General features: G+C 38.8%; 1 protein-coding gene across 3 annotated transcripts in view; it reads left to right on the top strand.

The window, feature by feature from the left end:
- SLC25A21 (solute carrier family 25 member 21) overlaps positions 1-15,806 on the top strand; it is a 448,630-nt gene that overhangs the window by 412,398 nt on the left and 20,426 nt on the right. For 2 of the 3 annotated variants that reach the window (XM_090033638.1, XM_090033639.1), the window contains 3 exons: positions 6,775-6,834; positions 11,702-11,809; positions 14,894-15,058. In XM_090033638.1, coding sequence (XP_089889764.1) covers positions 6,775-6,834; positions 11,702-11,809; positions 14,894-15,058 — 333 coding nt within the window. The remainder of the gene's footprint in view (positions 1-6,774; positions 6,835-11,701; positions 11,810-14,893; positions 15,059-15,806) is intronic. The other variant, XM_090033640.1, reaches the window with a different exon arrangement.

Here is a 15,806-nt window from a genome sequence, read left to right as displayed (position 1 = left end):
CATTATCACTTTTGCTATCTCACTGTGGAGTTTTTACAGTGAGATGCATTTAATTCTCACTGAACCTGTTTAGCTGAGAGGACGTTCTGTATATGCCAATTTTCTTTTTTTACTGAAGGACTACAAGTCATTCTGGGCCTCAGCTTGCCACCACTCATGTAAGGTATAATATGCATGTAAAAATGACTTGATGTAAGCCCCGTAATGAAATCCAACAGAAGATCTCTTGATAATGCTTTCCTTTTATAAAATCATAGAAAAGTAGGGCTGGAGGGGACCTTGGGAGGTAATCTAATCCAACACCCTACTCAAGGCAGGATTGCCCTGCTCTTAAAAACTTCCAGGAATGAAGATTCTACAACTACTCTGGGTAATCTGCTCCAATGTTTAACCACTCTTGTAATTCTTCCTAATATCCAACCTATATTTCCTGTGTTACAAATTAAAAGCATTACTCCTTGTTCTGTCCCCCGCGGCCACAGAGTCTAGCAACATCCTCTTTTTAACCACCTTTCAAGTATTTAAAAACCATAGGCAATGTGTGGGGGGGGGCATGGGGAGGCATGGGGGGGGCACGTGCTCCCCCTGAGACTGGCTGCCACTAAAGCTGCCACCAGCTTGTGCGGGCAATCATCGCTCACCACCCCCCCACCTCGCTGCCAACACTACTGCTGGCATCTGCAGGTGGTCCCCGCTCACCACTCACCACCCCACCCCGCTCCACCAACACTGCCGTCAGCATCTGCAAGTAGTCCCTGCCCACCACTGCCGACACTGACACCAGCATCTGTTAGTGGTCCCCACTCGCTGCCATGGTGCCCCCTAGTCTTGGAGGCACCAGTCATTCATGTTAAAAACTGTTATCAAATTCCCCCTCAGTCTTCTCTTCTCAGGAGTAAATAATCTCAGTTCTTCCAACCTATCCTTGTAAGTCATGTTTTCTAAACCTGTAATTATTGTTCCTCTGCTCTGGGCTCTTTCCAAATTGTCCAGGTCTTTCTTGAATTCTGGGGACCAATACTGTACACGTCATGCTACGTAAAGTCTCACCAGTGACAAATAGAGAAGAAGAATCATTTGACTTCACTTGCATGCAATGATCTCGTTAACGCAGTTTAGTATTCTATTAGTTTATTTTGCAACGAGAGCTTACTGTTGTTGCCTCATATTCAGCTTACAATCTGCTGTATTTGCCAGGTCCTTTTCTGCAGTACTGCATCCTAGCCAGTTGTTCCCCAATCTGTAGTTGTACATGTGTTTGTTCCTTCATAAGTGCAAGACTTGGCATTTATCCTTATTGAATTTCAGTCAATTAATTTCTGACCGTTTCATCGAGCTTATGCATGTCATTCTAAAACCCTAATTACCAACTACAGCCACTTTTGACTTCCTCTGGGGGGCACTAGTCATGATCCTCCCAGGCTTTGGTGTGCATGGCTTGGCTTCTTCTGCCAATGGAGTAAGCTTCTTTTCCAATACCAAGGCTTCATACCTTTTTTTCACCTTGACTGCCAGGGGTTCAAAAGAAGAGTACTGTGTGCTGCCAGAAATGAACAACTGCCAGCTTGTACCTTCATAAATATCCAAGTCTTTCTTGCTCTGCTGTACCAACTATTTACATTTTGTAAATGCAAATAAGATGTCTGCTCTCTCTGTCTGAAAATGACTGGCTAGAAGAAAAAAACTATAGTTGCAGTGCAGAATAGAAGGATGACATTTCAAAGTGTTCCTAATGATTTTTTCCCCGGTTTTTCGCCTCCCACATTAATTCTTTATATGAGAGGAAGTCATTCTCTTGGCACATTCTGAACAGTTGGAACTGGATTATATGATTGCCAACTCCAATCATTCAACAACCATGAGTCTTCTCCCATCCTCCACCCCCATCCCATGCAAAAAAAATATGGTTTTAAAGCAGAAAATCTAAAATAATCAAAATTCATCAAACTTTTTTTTCTTTTCTTTTTTTTTCTTCTGGAGTTTTTCTGCAAGCAAACGAACTAGTCAAGAGATCAAGAAAAACCACAGGGGGCACTGACAGAAGTGATATTTGTTGCATGATCAGCCCCTTTAAAGTTCTCTATAGCCATGCCTTAACAGAAGTGTGTGGCTGCAGAGTGCTTTAAAAGTGCCCAATCGTGCATTAAATTAAATGAGGGTTCAGATGAAGGTGCTCCAAAGCTGAGTGCCTTCATTAACTTCTGTTTGTCCCTGTGCCAACTGGGGCTGAGTTGTTGCAGTTCAGCCCCACCCCTGGTGCTGTCTAAAGGATGGGAGGGGAAGAAAGAAAGGGAGGGGAGGGAGCTCAGGTCTGGAATTTGTCCAGCCTCTGCTGGGGGGGAGGGGGACAGGGGCTGATGAGTCCATTGGAGCCTCCCCCTCCTCCCATGAGGCTAGGCAGACCCCAGACGGGAGCTCCCTCCCCTCCCTTCCCCCCTTCCATTCTGCCAACAACACTGGAGTTATGGGGGGCATGTAGCTAGGGGAGAGAGGCTGCAGATGCACAGCTCCTCCTGGATCAGCTCCAAAGTGGAGCTTAATCTTGTACACCCACCCCCCCACAACCGCTTCTCCCCTAACAGTGAACATCTGTTGGGTCGAGGGTAGGAGAGTCAATATAACTTATGGCACTTGCTGTTACAGCAGGGAGCTGCATGTCTGTCAGTCCCAGGATGCTACTTTAACATTTAAATATGCATAGCTGTAAGACCATTGCTCATTCGGAATGCCCTGCCCACTCCAGTTTAACAGAACTAAGCAGTAGTTTGAGGAAGTCTAGTTTTTGTCTATTTTTCCCCTTCAAGGAAGTTTGAGGAAGGGCAGTTTTCAATTTGTGGCAATATCATTTATTGTTTTATGGGGGGCATTTTGTACAGTTCATATTGTATGGGCCATTTATGTCTTATAAAAGTGTGCAGAAAGATTGATTTGGATTATAAAACTACTGTACTGATAAATGATCACCAACATAAATAAACAAGGCAGAGTTTGTGCTGGGAAGAAGTATAGCAACATGTACCTGGGATAATGCATTAATTTGATGCAGCTATTTGCATGTAAAAAGCAAGCTATCAAAACAAAGGTGTTCTGATGCAATATTTTAATTGAGTGCTAAGTGTTGGAAACACAAGCACACTTTTAAGATATTAGCTCCTTTGACTTTCTGTGTTGGTGTTTCTTTCTTTCTCTCTTTTTCTTTTAAAAAAAAAGGCTTTTATTTCTCAAAGATGAAAAGTCATACTTTATAACCCTGAGTTAGTTTGGACTTAGAGAAAAGAAATGAATGGTGCCAATAGAATGGTTAACAGATGAACTTTTGGGGTAAATATATATTGTACATATGTTCCCAGACATCTTGTTTCAAGCATATTTTACACTAAAGTTATTGAGACATCTGGTAAGTACTTTGGCTATTTTCTGTTTAACTTGAATTAAAGTGTTTCTTTGCCAGATGGACAGTATTGGTTATTAGATATATGAAAGCATATATTTTATATATACTGATCCTTGGATTTTGTGAGTGCTATTAACTTAATAGAATTATAGGGTGAAAAAACAAACTTTTTTGTTATTAAAGACAGTTTGGATGCTCTCAGGTATCATACACCTTATTCATACATTAGTCATGTTAATACATACAGCTACTTTTATGTTGCATTTTATTGGTATTGATTAGTTTTCTTTAAAAATAGTTGTGTAACATGAAACAAAGTTTTTGTGAAGTAGTTCTTTTATTTATGACTCTAGGAAGCCATTGATATTCTAAGGTAAAAATGTTAAGACCAAAAAATTGCTAGGTAATATATTTCTTCCTTTATTACAGCCATTTTACAGATCTGTGAGGCTATGGAAAACATTAGGGAATACCATAAATTCCATGAAAGTTTAGGAGAATAACACTGACTAGAAAGATGTTGGAAAGAGAAGAAAGCAATTTTTAACACAAAAAAACCACCTAATTTGATTCAGTATAGTAACTGACCTTGCAATGACTGACACTTTTCCAGAGATTTTATTTTATTCTAAAGGTAAAAGTGATTCAGGAAATTATGGCATGCTCTACAAGTGGGTGCATTTCATGATTGTTTAACTTCTCTATATTGCTAGACCTAATTTAACACATTTATTTGGTTTGATTATCAGCAAGCTTATTCCAGTGATCTTAAACATATTTATTTTATGTGTAATAAATTGTTCTTAAATCTGTACATTTTGTGGACATTCTAGGGAATTTTTCTTGAGTAATTCCCTTTAAAGACAAAAAGTTATTTATATCCTGTGACTTGAGTATCGAGCACTGAGATTTCATACTTTCAAATTTATATTTTGCAACACAGAGCTGTAATATATATTTTCTGGTTTTAGTACTGTTCTACTAAAAGGGTACCTGGTTCAGAAAATGCTGCCAAGCCTGCTATAGCAAAGAAGGTCTCCATCCCACCAAGCTAAAATGCCAAAGTGATGTTTTGTTTCTCATGCTCTTGTGTAGGTGGTGCACAGCAAAAGCTGTTTTATGCACAGAACTGCATGAAAGTGATAAATGGAGTCCTATGGAATTAGGATGCTTTTCTTGTGCATCACAGATTAACCAGTTCCTTCTGTTTAATAAAGAACTTCAATTCCTCAGTGCTTCTTGGGAGACTTGCAGCAATTTGGCCTTGCTTCCCATTGCCTCCTTCAGTATGGCAGAACAGTTTGAAGCATCTTAGTAGTGGGACTTATAGTTGGAAGCCATGTGAATAGCTTGCTGGGGAATACATTTAGCAGTCTCTTGTTTAAGAATATTGGAAAGCCAGGAGACCTCCAGCACTAAAGCACTCTACAGTCACTGGTCAGAAAGATAAGAGGTTGGTGGTTGCTTACTTTTGAGATGCAGACACCTGTGGGTAAATTATAGGAAACATGTCTAGTAGGATTTATAGTCCCAGGCCTTGCATATACCCTTCTTCTCAAAAGTGTAAAACCTGTAACTTTACATGGCGTATTACTTGTAATAACTCCAGATTCTGCCTGGAATTTTGTCTCTTCCTGCCCTCTCTATCCACTAAGATTCTATAGTCTCCTAGTTCATCATTCTAGCAAGCTATTTATAACTGCAGAAGATGCTGTTTACCATTCTCATTGTTATTTCTGGTAGCATCAGCCTGGAAAATGTTGTAGTTTCATAGTTGGTCGGGTCAGAAGGGACCTGAGCAGATCATCGAGTCCACCCGCCTGCCATGGCAGAAAAGAGTACTGGGGTCAAATGACCCCAGCAAGATGTTCATCGAGCCTTGTCTTAAAGACCCTCAGGGTAGGAGCTAGCACCACTTCTCTTGGAAGTTGGTTCCAGATCCTAGCCGCCCTGACAGTGAAGTTGCGCCTCCTGATATCTAGTCTGAATCTACCCTCTGCCAGCTTGTGACCGTTATTTCTAGTCACTCCTGGGAGTGCTCGGGGGAACAGGGACTTCCCCAATGCCTGCTGGTCCCCTCTGACTAGTTTGTAACAGGCCACTAGATCCCCCCTCAGCCTTCTCTTGTGGAGGCTGAACAGGTTCAGGTCCTGCCCTGCTGCCCCTTGATCATGTGAGTGGCCCTCCTCTGGACCCTCTCCATGTTGTCCACATCCCTCTTGAAGTGCGGCGCCCAGAACTGGATGCAGTACTCCAGCTGCGGCCTGACTGGTGCCGCATAGAGGGGGAGGACCTGGTTAAATCCACACCTTGTGCATATTTCTTGGACCATCATGACTAAAACATTACTCCAACCCTACCACAGCAATATGTGGCTTTTAAAAAAAACTTGCTGAATATAATTAATGTAGGAATGGAAGGTAGCTCTTTGATGACTGAGTTCAGTCCCTTGCTGTTGCAGGCAACCGTGTCATCATCTCCAGCTGCAGTTTAAAATTAGTTAGATTTCTTTCCCATACCATTCTTCTTGGAACTCAATTCCAGACTCTCATTTTCCTGATGATTAGAAACTTTCTTTTTATTTCTATCTTCTATCTGTTCATGGCCTGTTTCTTAGCCACTTATTCATAGGACCTTAAACAATAGTAAATTATTGACTGGGGAAAATATTTTTAAAGGGTGGTAAAAATTGGGAAAAAAATATTAATTTACAGTGGAAGACTACAAAAAAGTGCAAAGATGTCAAATCTGTTAAAAATGAGAAATTTCAAATAGATGCAGGCACCTACCCTGAAAATCTTCAAATAGAGACTGGACAGCTTGCTGGGGTTATTTGACCCCAGCAGTCTTTCCTGCCCAGAGCAGGGGAGCTGGACCCAATAATCTCATGAGGACCCTTCAAGCCCTAAACTTCTGTGAATCTTTGAATCTGTAATGCCTACCAAAACTGGGAATGGCTGCACTAAATGAAAATTGTATGGTTCATTTGTTGCTAGAACAAATTACACCAGTTATTCTATAACTAATGTAGCAGCATCTGAAAATGAGATACCAGTGAAAGGTTAGTAAACTGAAAATAAAGACTATGTACTGCAAGTCTGCTCTTATGTAAAACAGTACACAGTGTTTTATATCATTTACAAAGCAAAAAAGTTAAATTACTAGATTTTCCACTACCTTAGAGCTTTTATAGTTTTTTCCTATGTGCAACTGCAGTATTTTATGTTTATAATTCACAGAGGAGCATGGTTACACAGTGTAGAATTCTTGAAAAATCAGGACTTCATTATTTCCTTTTTTCCCTAAATCAGATAAATAATTTGTTATATATTTTTATGTCCACCATTGAAGTTGAAACACAACTGTTTTTTTTTAAATAGTTTTTCACCTTCGAACAGTACAAGAAATTACTAGGATATGCTATGCTCCCACCAGGACTGGTAAGTATGAATACATGCCTTAGAGTTCTTCTTATTAAGCAGTTATTGGATGAGTCTGTATCTCTCCCCAGCATTAAAAATATCAAGATAGCATACAGATTAAATGGACCCAGTAATCCAAACTTCCACAAGACAGATTTGTTTATTTAAAACTTTTATTGCTTTTATTTTTATTTATGATAAGCAACTTATAATATGATCAATACATTGGAATGTCTTCCTAATGATAATTCACTATGTTATTGCATAACATTTGTTCGACTCTCTTGCAATGAACAATATAGAGCCATATTGGGGATATTATTTTTTATACTTGAAAACATTAAAAATATATTGAACTTGCTTATTATGTACCTGTATGGCACTAGTTCCTAGAACCACCATCAGGGCTCACAGCAAACATGTAAAAAGATCTCTTTTCCCTAAGTGTTTACAATAGGGGTTTGCAAAGCGGGCAGTATTCGATTTGGATTCAGATTCAGCTCAATTTGGGGGACAGTGATTTGATTTGCTGATTCAGATCACTGTCCCAATTCAATTTGGCTGAATCTGAAGATTCGATTCTGATTCAGAGAATTGGCGATCTGGCCATAGACACAGCTTTATATGCTTTATCTATGTGCCTTGAGGTACCAGGCTGAGATGGCGTGGTGAATGGAGTGTCCCATGGGGGGGTCCCCCATACACTTGGCGATGGACCTGGAACTGAACTGGAAGTAGTTCCAGTCCACTTCTGGGTCTGCCGCCAAGTGCATGGGGGACCCCCACACTCCTCCAGCTCAGCAGTCAGCCACAGGGGTACCCCAGGTGCTCCCCCAGTCGCCAAGCCAGGAGGTGGGATGGGTGCCCCACATGCTCCACAGCAGACCCAGAAGTGGACAGGAAGTATTTCTGGTCCACTTCCAGGTCTGCTGCTGAGCATATGGGGGACTCTCCCCCGCCACTCCCATGGGATGCCCCATCCACCCCACCACCTTAGCATTCATGAGCCGCACCTGGTACCTTGAGGTATGTAGAAAAATCATTTAAAGCAGTCTATGGCTGAATGGTTGAATCTCTCTGAATCAGTTCAAAGGGTTCTGATTCAATTCAGAGAGATTAAAAAGTCTCCTGATTCAGTTTGGTTTCAGAGATTCAGCTGCTGAATTGGGCCAAATCTCTTCTGAATCAAATCAGCGACTGAAGCTTTGCCCAGCCCTAATTTTCAACCTAAGAATAAAGCATTAAGAGTGAAATTCTAAGCCCACTGAACCTAATGGCAAATCTCCTACTGATTTCAGTAGACAGGATTTCATCTCAGAACCATAAATATGTTGTTAAAGCAAACAGTAACACATACTGTATATTAACACAGCAGGGCTGTTTATGTTGATACAGTGGATTTTTGTGAAGAGCTATGTATTTCCATATTTACAGTTTGATTCTGTATCTTTATATTTAGTGGTAATTTATTCTTCATGTAGTCCCTTTCATTTGTGGGAATGTTTGTGTGATAAGGTACCATGAGACATTCTTTTTTAAGATCTGACCATATAAATACTAAACAACAAATAAATAACATGCAACAGATTGGCAATAAAATCAGGTTTAAATAACAAACCTCTTCTTTAATTATGGTCTAAGATAATACCCTACCTAGCAGGCCTATATTCTCTGAACTCAGATATTTTGTTGACAGGGAAAAATGTAGTAATTTTATACTAATGTAAAAACACATTGAAACAAAATTTCTGATGACCCACATGCCACAGAAAGAAAGAAATGTGGTAATTTGCTCCAAATATAGTAACCGAAATATTCAAGGGGCACATCTACATGTGCACATTAATGCTCAATAGACTATTTTACTATGCATTAAAGCATCACATAAAAAACCTTGACATTCCACTGATGCTCAGTAAAATAGTCTATTGTGCATTAAGCATCACTTCAAAAAGTGCAAATGCACTACTGCAGGAGTACTCACATTGGAAGTACTAAATTTAATGCACATTAGAAAAGGCGCATTAATGCACGTGTAAACACACTGAGGGAATAGCAAAAACCACTAACTTAGGTAGCAAAACAACATTCCACCAAATGATCTAGACAGAAGAAAAGGAGGTATATCTATGAAAAGAAGAGGAAAAAGCATAATATGCAATACCATGGCAAGATAAGGTAATATAGTAAATACAGTTCAGATAAAGCTTATCAAAGAATGAAAAACTTTCTTGAACAATACTTCAATTTTTTGCTAATTTTACAGTGTTTGAAACATACCTATTTTTAGACTTGTGTAAATATTTTCCTCAACAATATAAAAAATGCTATTAATTTTTTTATTGACATTTTCTGTTTACCAGTTACCCATTTGCAGTGGACATAAGAATTTTTAGAAATTGTTTTGAAAGAAAATCAATAACCATTTTCACTACAATTCTGGAAAAGGGCCCAGCATTCTTTCTATAAAAAAAGAAAAATATGGTTTTAAAATAAGCCATTTCAATAAAAAAAAATTTTGAAAACCACCAATTCTCATTTCAATATTTCTGTATTTAATTCCTTACCTCCCTACCTACTCCTTTTATCTTATTTTGATTTTTCATTTTGTCGCGTATCAAACACTTCTCATTTTATCAAGACTCCTGTATCCTGTTTATAATAGTCCATGTATCTGAGTTTTATGCCAGGTTAAACATGTGAAATACTTGGAAGAGTATATTTAACAAATAATAAAATCCTGAACATCTGGATTATAGATTTCCTGGTCAGATGAGTTTTGGATTATAATTCTTTTTACAGTTTTGGCTTCCAACATATAAGTTTGTGAGAGTTGAAGAAATATGTGGCAACTTGTCTTGTAAGAACAAGTGACTCTCCATTAGGCTATATCATATCAGCACAGGGCATAAAACAGAGAGATACTGAATTTATCAGTACCCTTGGTTCAATCTGTATGCTACTGCCTTCCAAATCCACCCCTCACACAGGATGGTAAACAATTTACATGAAACTTCCTCTTCAGTACTCATGTGACACGATAATCATTTATAGTTTCCCATATTCAAGGAAGAGGCTGCCATTTGTCTCTCTAGTAAGTGTAAGGAGCAGGGTTTATGGGTTTTTTGTGCATGGCAGCCTTTTTCCAAAGAAAGTGTGCTGAAAATCTGTAAACACAGCATATTCATTCTTCACAAAGAGCAGCCCTGATTCACATAGCAGATGTACTGAACAACAAATGTTGCTGTATTTTTAATGTATTACATTGTTATTAGCTTCACTTCACTTTAATGTCATAGCCATGCAAGGAAGACCTAAATCTAAAAGGTTTCAGATGTGTCCCATGTACTTTCAGGTTGAGGTAGGTATGGTTCTGGGTATCCTGGCACAGCGCATACCAAGGCAGTGTGTCTCATTGAAAAGAGGCAAAGATTTCTCAGGGTGGTATCTTTTATTGGATCAACTGTATAGTTGGGATACAGTTAGACAAGCTTCCAAATGCAAGTTATTCTCTGCCAGATACAGGAAAGAGGCAGAATGCATTTCCACCCTATTCCCTGTAGCCTGAATCCAAGAGATGATGCTGAAGGGGTCAGGGCTATGTTCCCACTCCATATGGGAAGTGTAGTCCCACTTGCAGTGTCACATAGTTCAGGTACACAATGGCTAGGATTATGGCTGCTCCTTCTACCCTTTCCATTCTTGAACAGTCATTCAGAGCCACTCACAGTCTGGCCTCCTTTGAGAGGTGACTATTCTTTTCCTCCTTTTTTAGTTTAGCAAATTGTACTACTCAATATTCTGTTCTAGGTTTGTAAGTAGGAGAGAGCTGGCGGTGAGAATTTAAATGGACATCTAAAATGCACTATTTTGAAATTTCCTGGATATTTTACTTATCTATTATGAACAAAGTAAGACATTGTTTATCTTCCTAATAACATGTTTCCTCCTTGACTACAAAGCACAGGCCAGCTTCTGCAGTCTTTACACAGAGCTGTCGTGCCCTCAATTTCTTAGCCAATGGAACACACACCTGTGAAGAGCGCCAGCACCTGTCTTGTGCATCATTTAAGTCTCATTTGCGCCTTTTCAGGGTTGAAACTTACCCATAAAGGGTTTTCCTTTTTTAACTGGGCAATTTGCTAGAAAAAGTTCTTCAGTGCTCTTTACAAAATTAGTTCCTTTTTTATAGAAAATTTTACTGCTCAATACAGTTGTTTTATTGTGCTTCATAACTGCAGCTATGCTTCAAAAGTAAAATTATTGGGTACCTATACATGTGCTGGACATCTGCTCCAACACATGCTGATTAGCACACATCAGAGATAATCAAGTCTGCTGAAACATGCTAATTAGCATGCTCCAGCAGCCTCTGCATCACATGTATTCAGTGTCCGCACACTTCAAAATGGTAGCAGGGTGCTTTAACTAAAGTTTGTTGAACAAGTGACTCTCGGAGCTGTTCTAATTAAAGACCCCCACTCTTCCACACCTTCACCGAATGGCATGTGTAAAGATGCCCATGATGCACTGAAGTCAAACTCTCCACATACATAACCAGAGAGCAGTATTTTTCCATGTGTGCATCTTAAATCACTAATACAAGTTTTATCCCAGCTAAAGAGAGGATTTGTTGTTGATGGGACTTTGACATTTTATTTTGCATTTTTTGGAATGTGGTTTGTGGCTTTTGTAATTTCTTCTTCATGAACTGTCAACATCTAATCAAGGACTAAAACTGTTTAGTAATGGTATACTGCTGCATTACCATGGGTCTCTCAGTTTTCATCGTATCATTCCGCTTTGTACTGTGATGTATGGAGTATTTTACTACAGCTCTCATGAAAACTTGATTTTTAAATATTGACTGATTTAACCTTTCTAGACATTTGCAGTTGCTGGCTTGGGATCTGGATTAACAGAAGCAGTTGTGGTTAACCCTTTTGAAGTAGTAAAGGTTAGCTTGCAGGCCAATCGGAATGTTTTCACAGAGGTACGGTAACTGTTCTATTCTTTTCTCAATATATTGTTAAATATAAGTTAAAGTTTGAGGTTAACTTTACAATCAACCAGAATTTCCATATTCATAAAACAGAATTTCCTCTGAACAAAATACTGGTCTTCCTATAAGCTTTACCATTTTGGCAAGGTGGAATAGGAAACTGTAGACAAACAAGAATATAGAGGAAATACGAGGAAATAAATGTATTACAAGGCAAATACTAAGCCACTGAGTCCACTATGTGATGCTTTAATTGTGCAAGGGGGACTCAAAGATACTGCCAGTGAGCAACTGAGGATTTCTCTAAGAGCTGGGAATCTTGAGCTTGCATAGAGGCTGCATCATCAATGTGACATCAGCATCTCTTCTTGTGAATGAACTGAGTCTGGACAGCAATCCACTCTCTCCAGAGTAGCCAACAAAAGCAGCCCCTTGAGGAACTATTACCAATCACTAAATCTGAAGCTGCTCTAACTTACTCAGTTTAACCTGCAGCAGCCCCAGAATTCAATTTGGGGTGGGTTAAGCAAAAGATGGCCTAAAATCCCAATGCAGTACTCCTTGCCCAAACCTTTTATTTTAATAGTATGTTGTAATTCTAGCTTTAACACTGTGGATTAAATCTATATCATGTTCACACCTGTAACAATTCATAATGCAAGTATATACAATTTCACATGTTACAACACTAACATCAAGGTATGCCCCGGTGAAAGCACCACACAAGCTAGTTATTCATGGACAGCTGCTAGCAGCCACAAAACTTTGAGCTGTGATTTTTTGAGATTTTGAACCTAGCACCAGCCTTTTGTTATGCCAAGGAAAACTCACCTACTGCTGAAGCTGGCATTAGGTGTTCACCAGCTGGCATTCCTCCCCCTCCGAGTCACAGTGCATCAATTCTTCAGTAATATGGCAGTGGGCACTGTACTCTCAAAGCTGTTACCTTTGAGCTGAGACTTGAAACTGAGTTCATGACCACACAAAGATCCCATCTTAACTTTTTTCAAGAATAAGGATATTGCTCTCTGTGTACATTCAAGATAGATACTGAACTATAGCATACAGCTTTGAATCTCTGAGTAGCTAGAAGGAAATTATAATAAAACAGGGCTTGTTTGGTTCTTACTTCTACAGATAGGGATAGATAGCAAAACATTAGCAGGTCAATATTAGTTGCTAAATATGAAAAGCAGAGTGAAACAAAGTATTAAAGAAAATTAAACCTGCTGTCAACTAAATAAGCAGTCATACGTTGTGTCGGATATAATTGGGATCATTTGGCTGGTACTGTTGATCTGCCAGGGTGAGAATTTGAAATGGAAACCCATTAAACAAATAAGTATATTGAAATTAGCAGCGTTTACAAAGTTCTAGTCAAAGTCATTCTACATTTTCCTGTTTAAGCATCCTAGCGGAAGTCTTGTTTTGCCTTTCTGATTAAATATTTGGTTACGCAAAGGTAGCATTATGGTTTAGAGAAATCCAAACACAGGTTAGCAAACATTTTTAAATGTGCTTTTTTCTTCTTATGATTAAAAAATAAAAGAGTTAAAATGTGAAAGGTGACCTGTGTAAATGCGTAAAATCTGGCACAATACATTTAGAAACACAGTATTTGCCCTGGTGTCCACGGTGTACTGATAGTGACTAGTACTGCATACTTTAGAAGAAAGTGTAGAATCTTTATAATGGGCATTACTGTGATACCCTGCCCATAGGGAAATGTCTTCCCTGCTTGTTTGAGTTATTGTTTGGCTTATTCTCTGAAGTAATAGGGTTTTTATTCTTTATAGTTGAGATTTTCAAAATGGATTCAAAGCAGGGTTCTTAAATCTACACTGAAGGATTTAAATGAATGTCCTTATTTTCAAAACCCAGAATCTCTCATTAAAGTAAAATATTTCATTAGAAAGCAAAATATGATTACACTAGGATATTTAATCAGGAAAACGTTGAGTAATTTTAGCTATATTTTCAATGTGTTTATAATACAGTAATATAGACTGAGATTTTCATAATTGTCTGCCTAAAGTTAGACTCCTGAATCCAGAACAAGAAATCTGATTGTATGATTCAGGTTTCGAAAGTGCTGAGCATCCAGTAGTTTCCACTAAAAATCTCTTGTGTAAACATTTATAACAGTGACACAATACTATATACTATACTATATTTTGACACTATGAGCAGGAACCACACGTGTACCAAAACACTATTCAGCACACCTGGAAAGACACATATATGGTTTCCTGTCATTTTTTTACTTCATCCCCAACACTAAATCTGGAGACTCTCAGGGAATGAACTTATCCTTAGTGAAGGTTAGAATAGCCATGTGGCTACATGCCAGCAAGTAATGGCTCCAAAGGAGCTGCTTCACTCTCCAGAATTGCCGAAACATCATGCTCTGCTCCTATCCTTCTTCAGCTAGGGGTGTCCTCAATACCTGGTGTCCTAGAGCAAGGAGGACACTGTCAGCTGAACATACTCCTGTGCAAAGGAAATTCTCAGATAGAGTTTTAGGACAGGTGTAGGATGCCTTAGAACGTGCTGAGAATTTGTCTCTGTATACAAAAGCTGTTTTCATCTTTTTACTACATAGATTAATTGTGATATAGTCTGTGTGGATGTTTCATCTCTTGCAATATTGGCAGCATAGCCTCTTTGTTGTTTGTGGTAATGCTAACCTGACATATTAAAAAACATGAGTTCAGCTATAAAATATTATGAGATGTGTTTAAAACTTATTATATTTTAAAACATTGTTTGAGGATTCTTTTCTTCACCTTTTGGTCTAAGTTCTTTCAGGTTACCCGTTTCAAGGCTTTCTCTGCAACAATAAAGGCTTGAAACTTTTTTTTTTAATGAAAATTGTGATTTTCACTTAATCACAAGATTCTAGGATCTGGGGCTTTATGAAAAAAAGGTACCAAATGTTGCAGGAGAAACAATTCAAATCATGTGTGTCGGCAACACTGTGATTATCAACCAGTTTGAAACGAGACTATGAAGACTTTTTGCTACACTTCCCATTTATAACAATGGTGTCATTCTGTTTTTGTTTAACTTGTACAGCAACCATCTACCTTTTCACAAGCTCGGCAAATTATTAAAACTAATGGTTTAGGATTCCAAGGTCTCAACCGAGGTCTCACTGCAACCCTGGGCCGTCATGGAGTTTTTAATATGGTTTACTTTGGATTCTACTTCAATGTGAAAAACATTATTCCAGTCAATAAGGTAAGTGCTTTATAGGGTATAATAGATAATGGTCTTTTTTAAACACTTATTACTACAGTTCTTTATTTTTGGAAGGTCTACCATATTTTAGATTTTCAGATTTTACATTTAGACTAAAATTTAGATTTGATTTAAACTTAGGTTAAGATTTTTCATAGCAAAACAAGTATTTACAGTTCTCACTTTTTAACAAAGTGAGTGATAAATATTGCTGTAAAGCAAAGATGTCAAACTGGTTTGGCCCCTTGGCCTTATCTGGGTGTCAGGGTCCTTGTAGGCTGGATCCCCACCCATCTCTGGTAGTGGCGGAGGGGGGGATGGAGTGCTGTCAGAGCGCCACAGGGATTAACACAGTTGTTATTGGCCTCCCCCACCACCAACATGGCCCCATGGGCCTCTAGATCCTCATTTTCAGCAGTGAGCCTTGCCCCCAAATTCCTGGCTCCCCATGGAAACCTCATGGACCAGATGCCATAACTCCACAGGTTTATGTTTGACATCCCTGCTGTAAAATATACATGTGGCTTGAATTTTCCTTTTGAGTCAGTTCCCTCCACACCATTCTGGAAGTGTCAAGAATCTGGAAATTGACATAAATTACATTTGCATTACATGCATTTTAGGCACTTACATTTGAAAATCTTGACCTTAGCATTTTCCCATAGCAGCCAATAGTGCTACAAATAGCAAAATGGCTCAGTAGGGTAAAATTATACTTTCTAGAACATATTTTCCTATAGATTTTCAT

This window comes from Crocodylus siamensis, chromosome 2, assembly GCF_052110815.1.
Source record: "Crocodylus siamensis isolate JL-2025a chromosome 2, ASM5211081v1, whole genome shotgun sequence".
Lineage (NCBI taxonomy): Eukaryota > Metazoa > Chordata > Crocodylia > Crocodylidae > Crocodylus > Crocodylus siamensis.
This window is presented reverse-complemented; position numbering and strand designations above follow the sequence as displayed.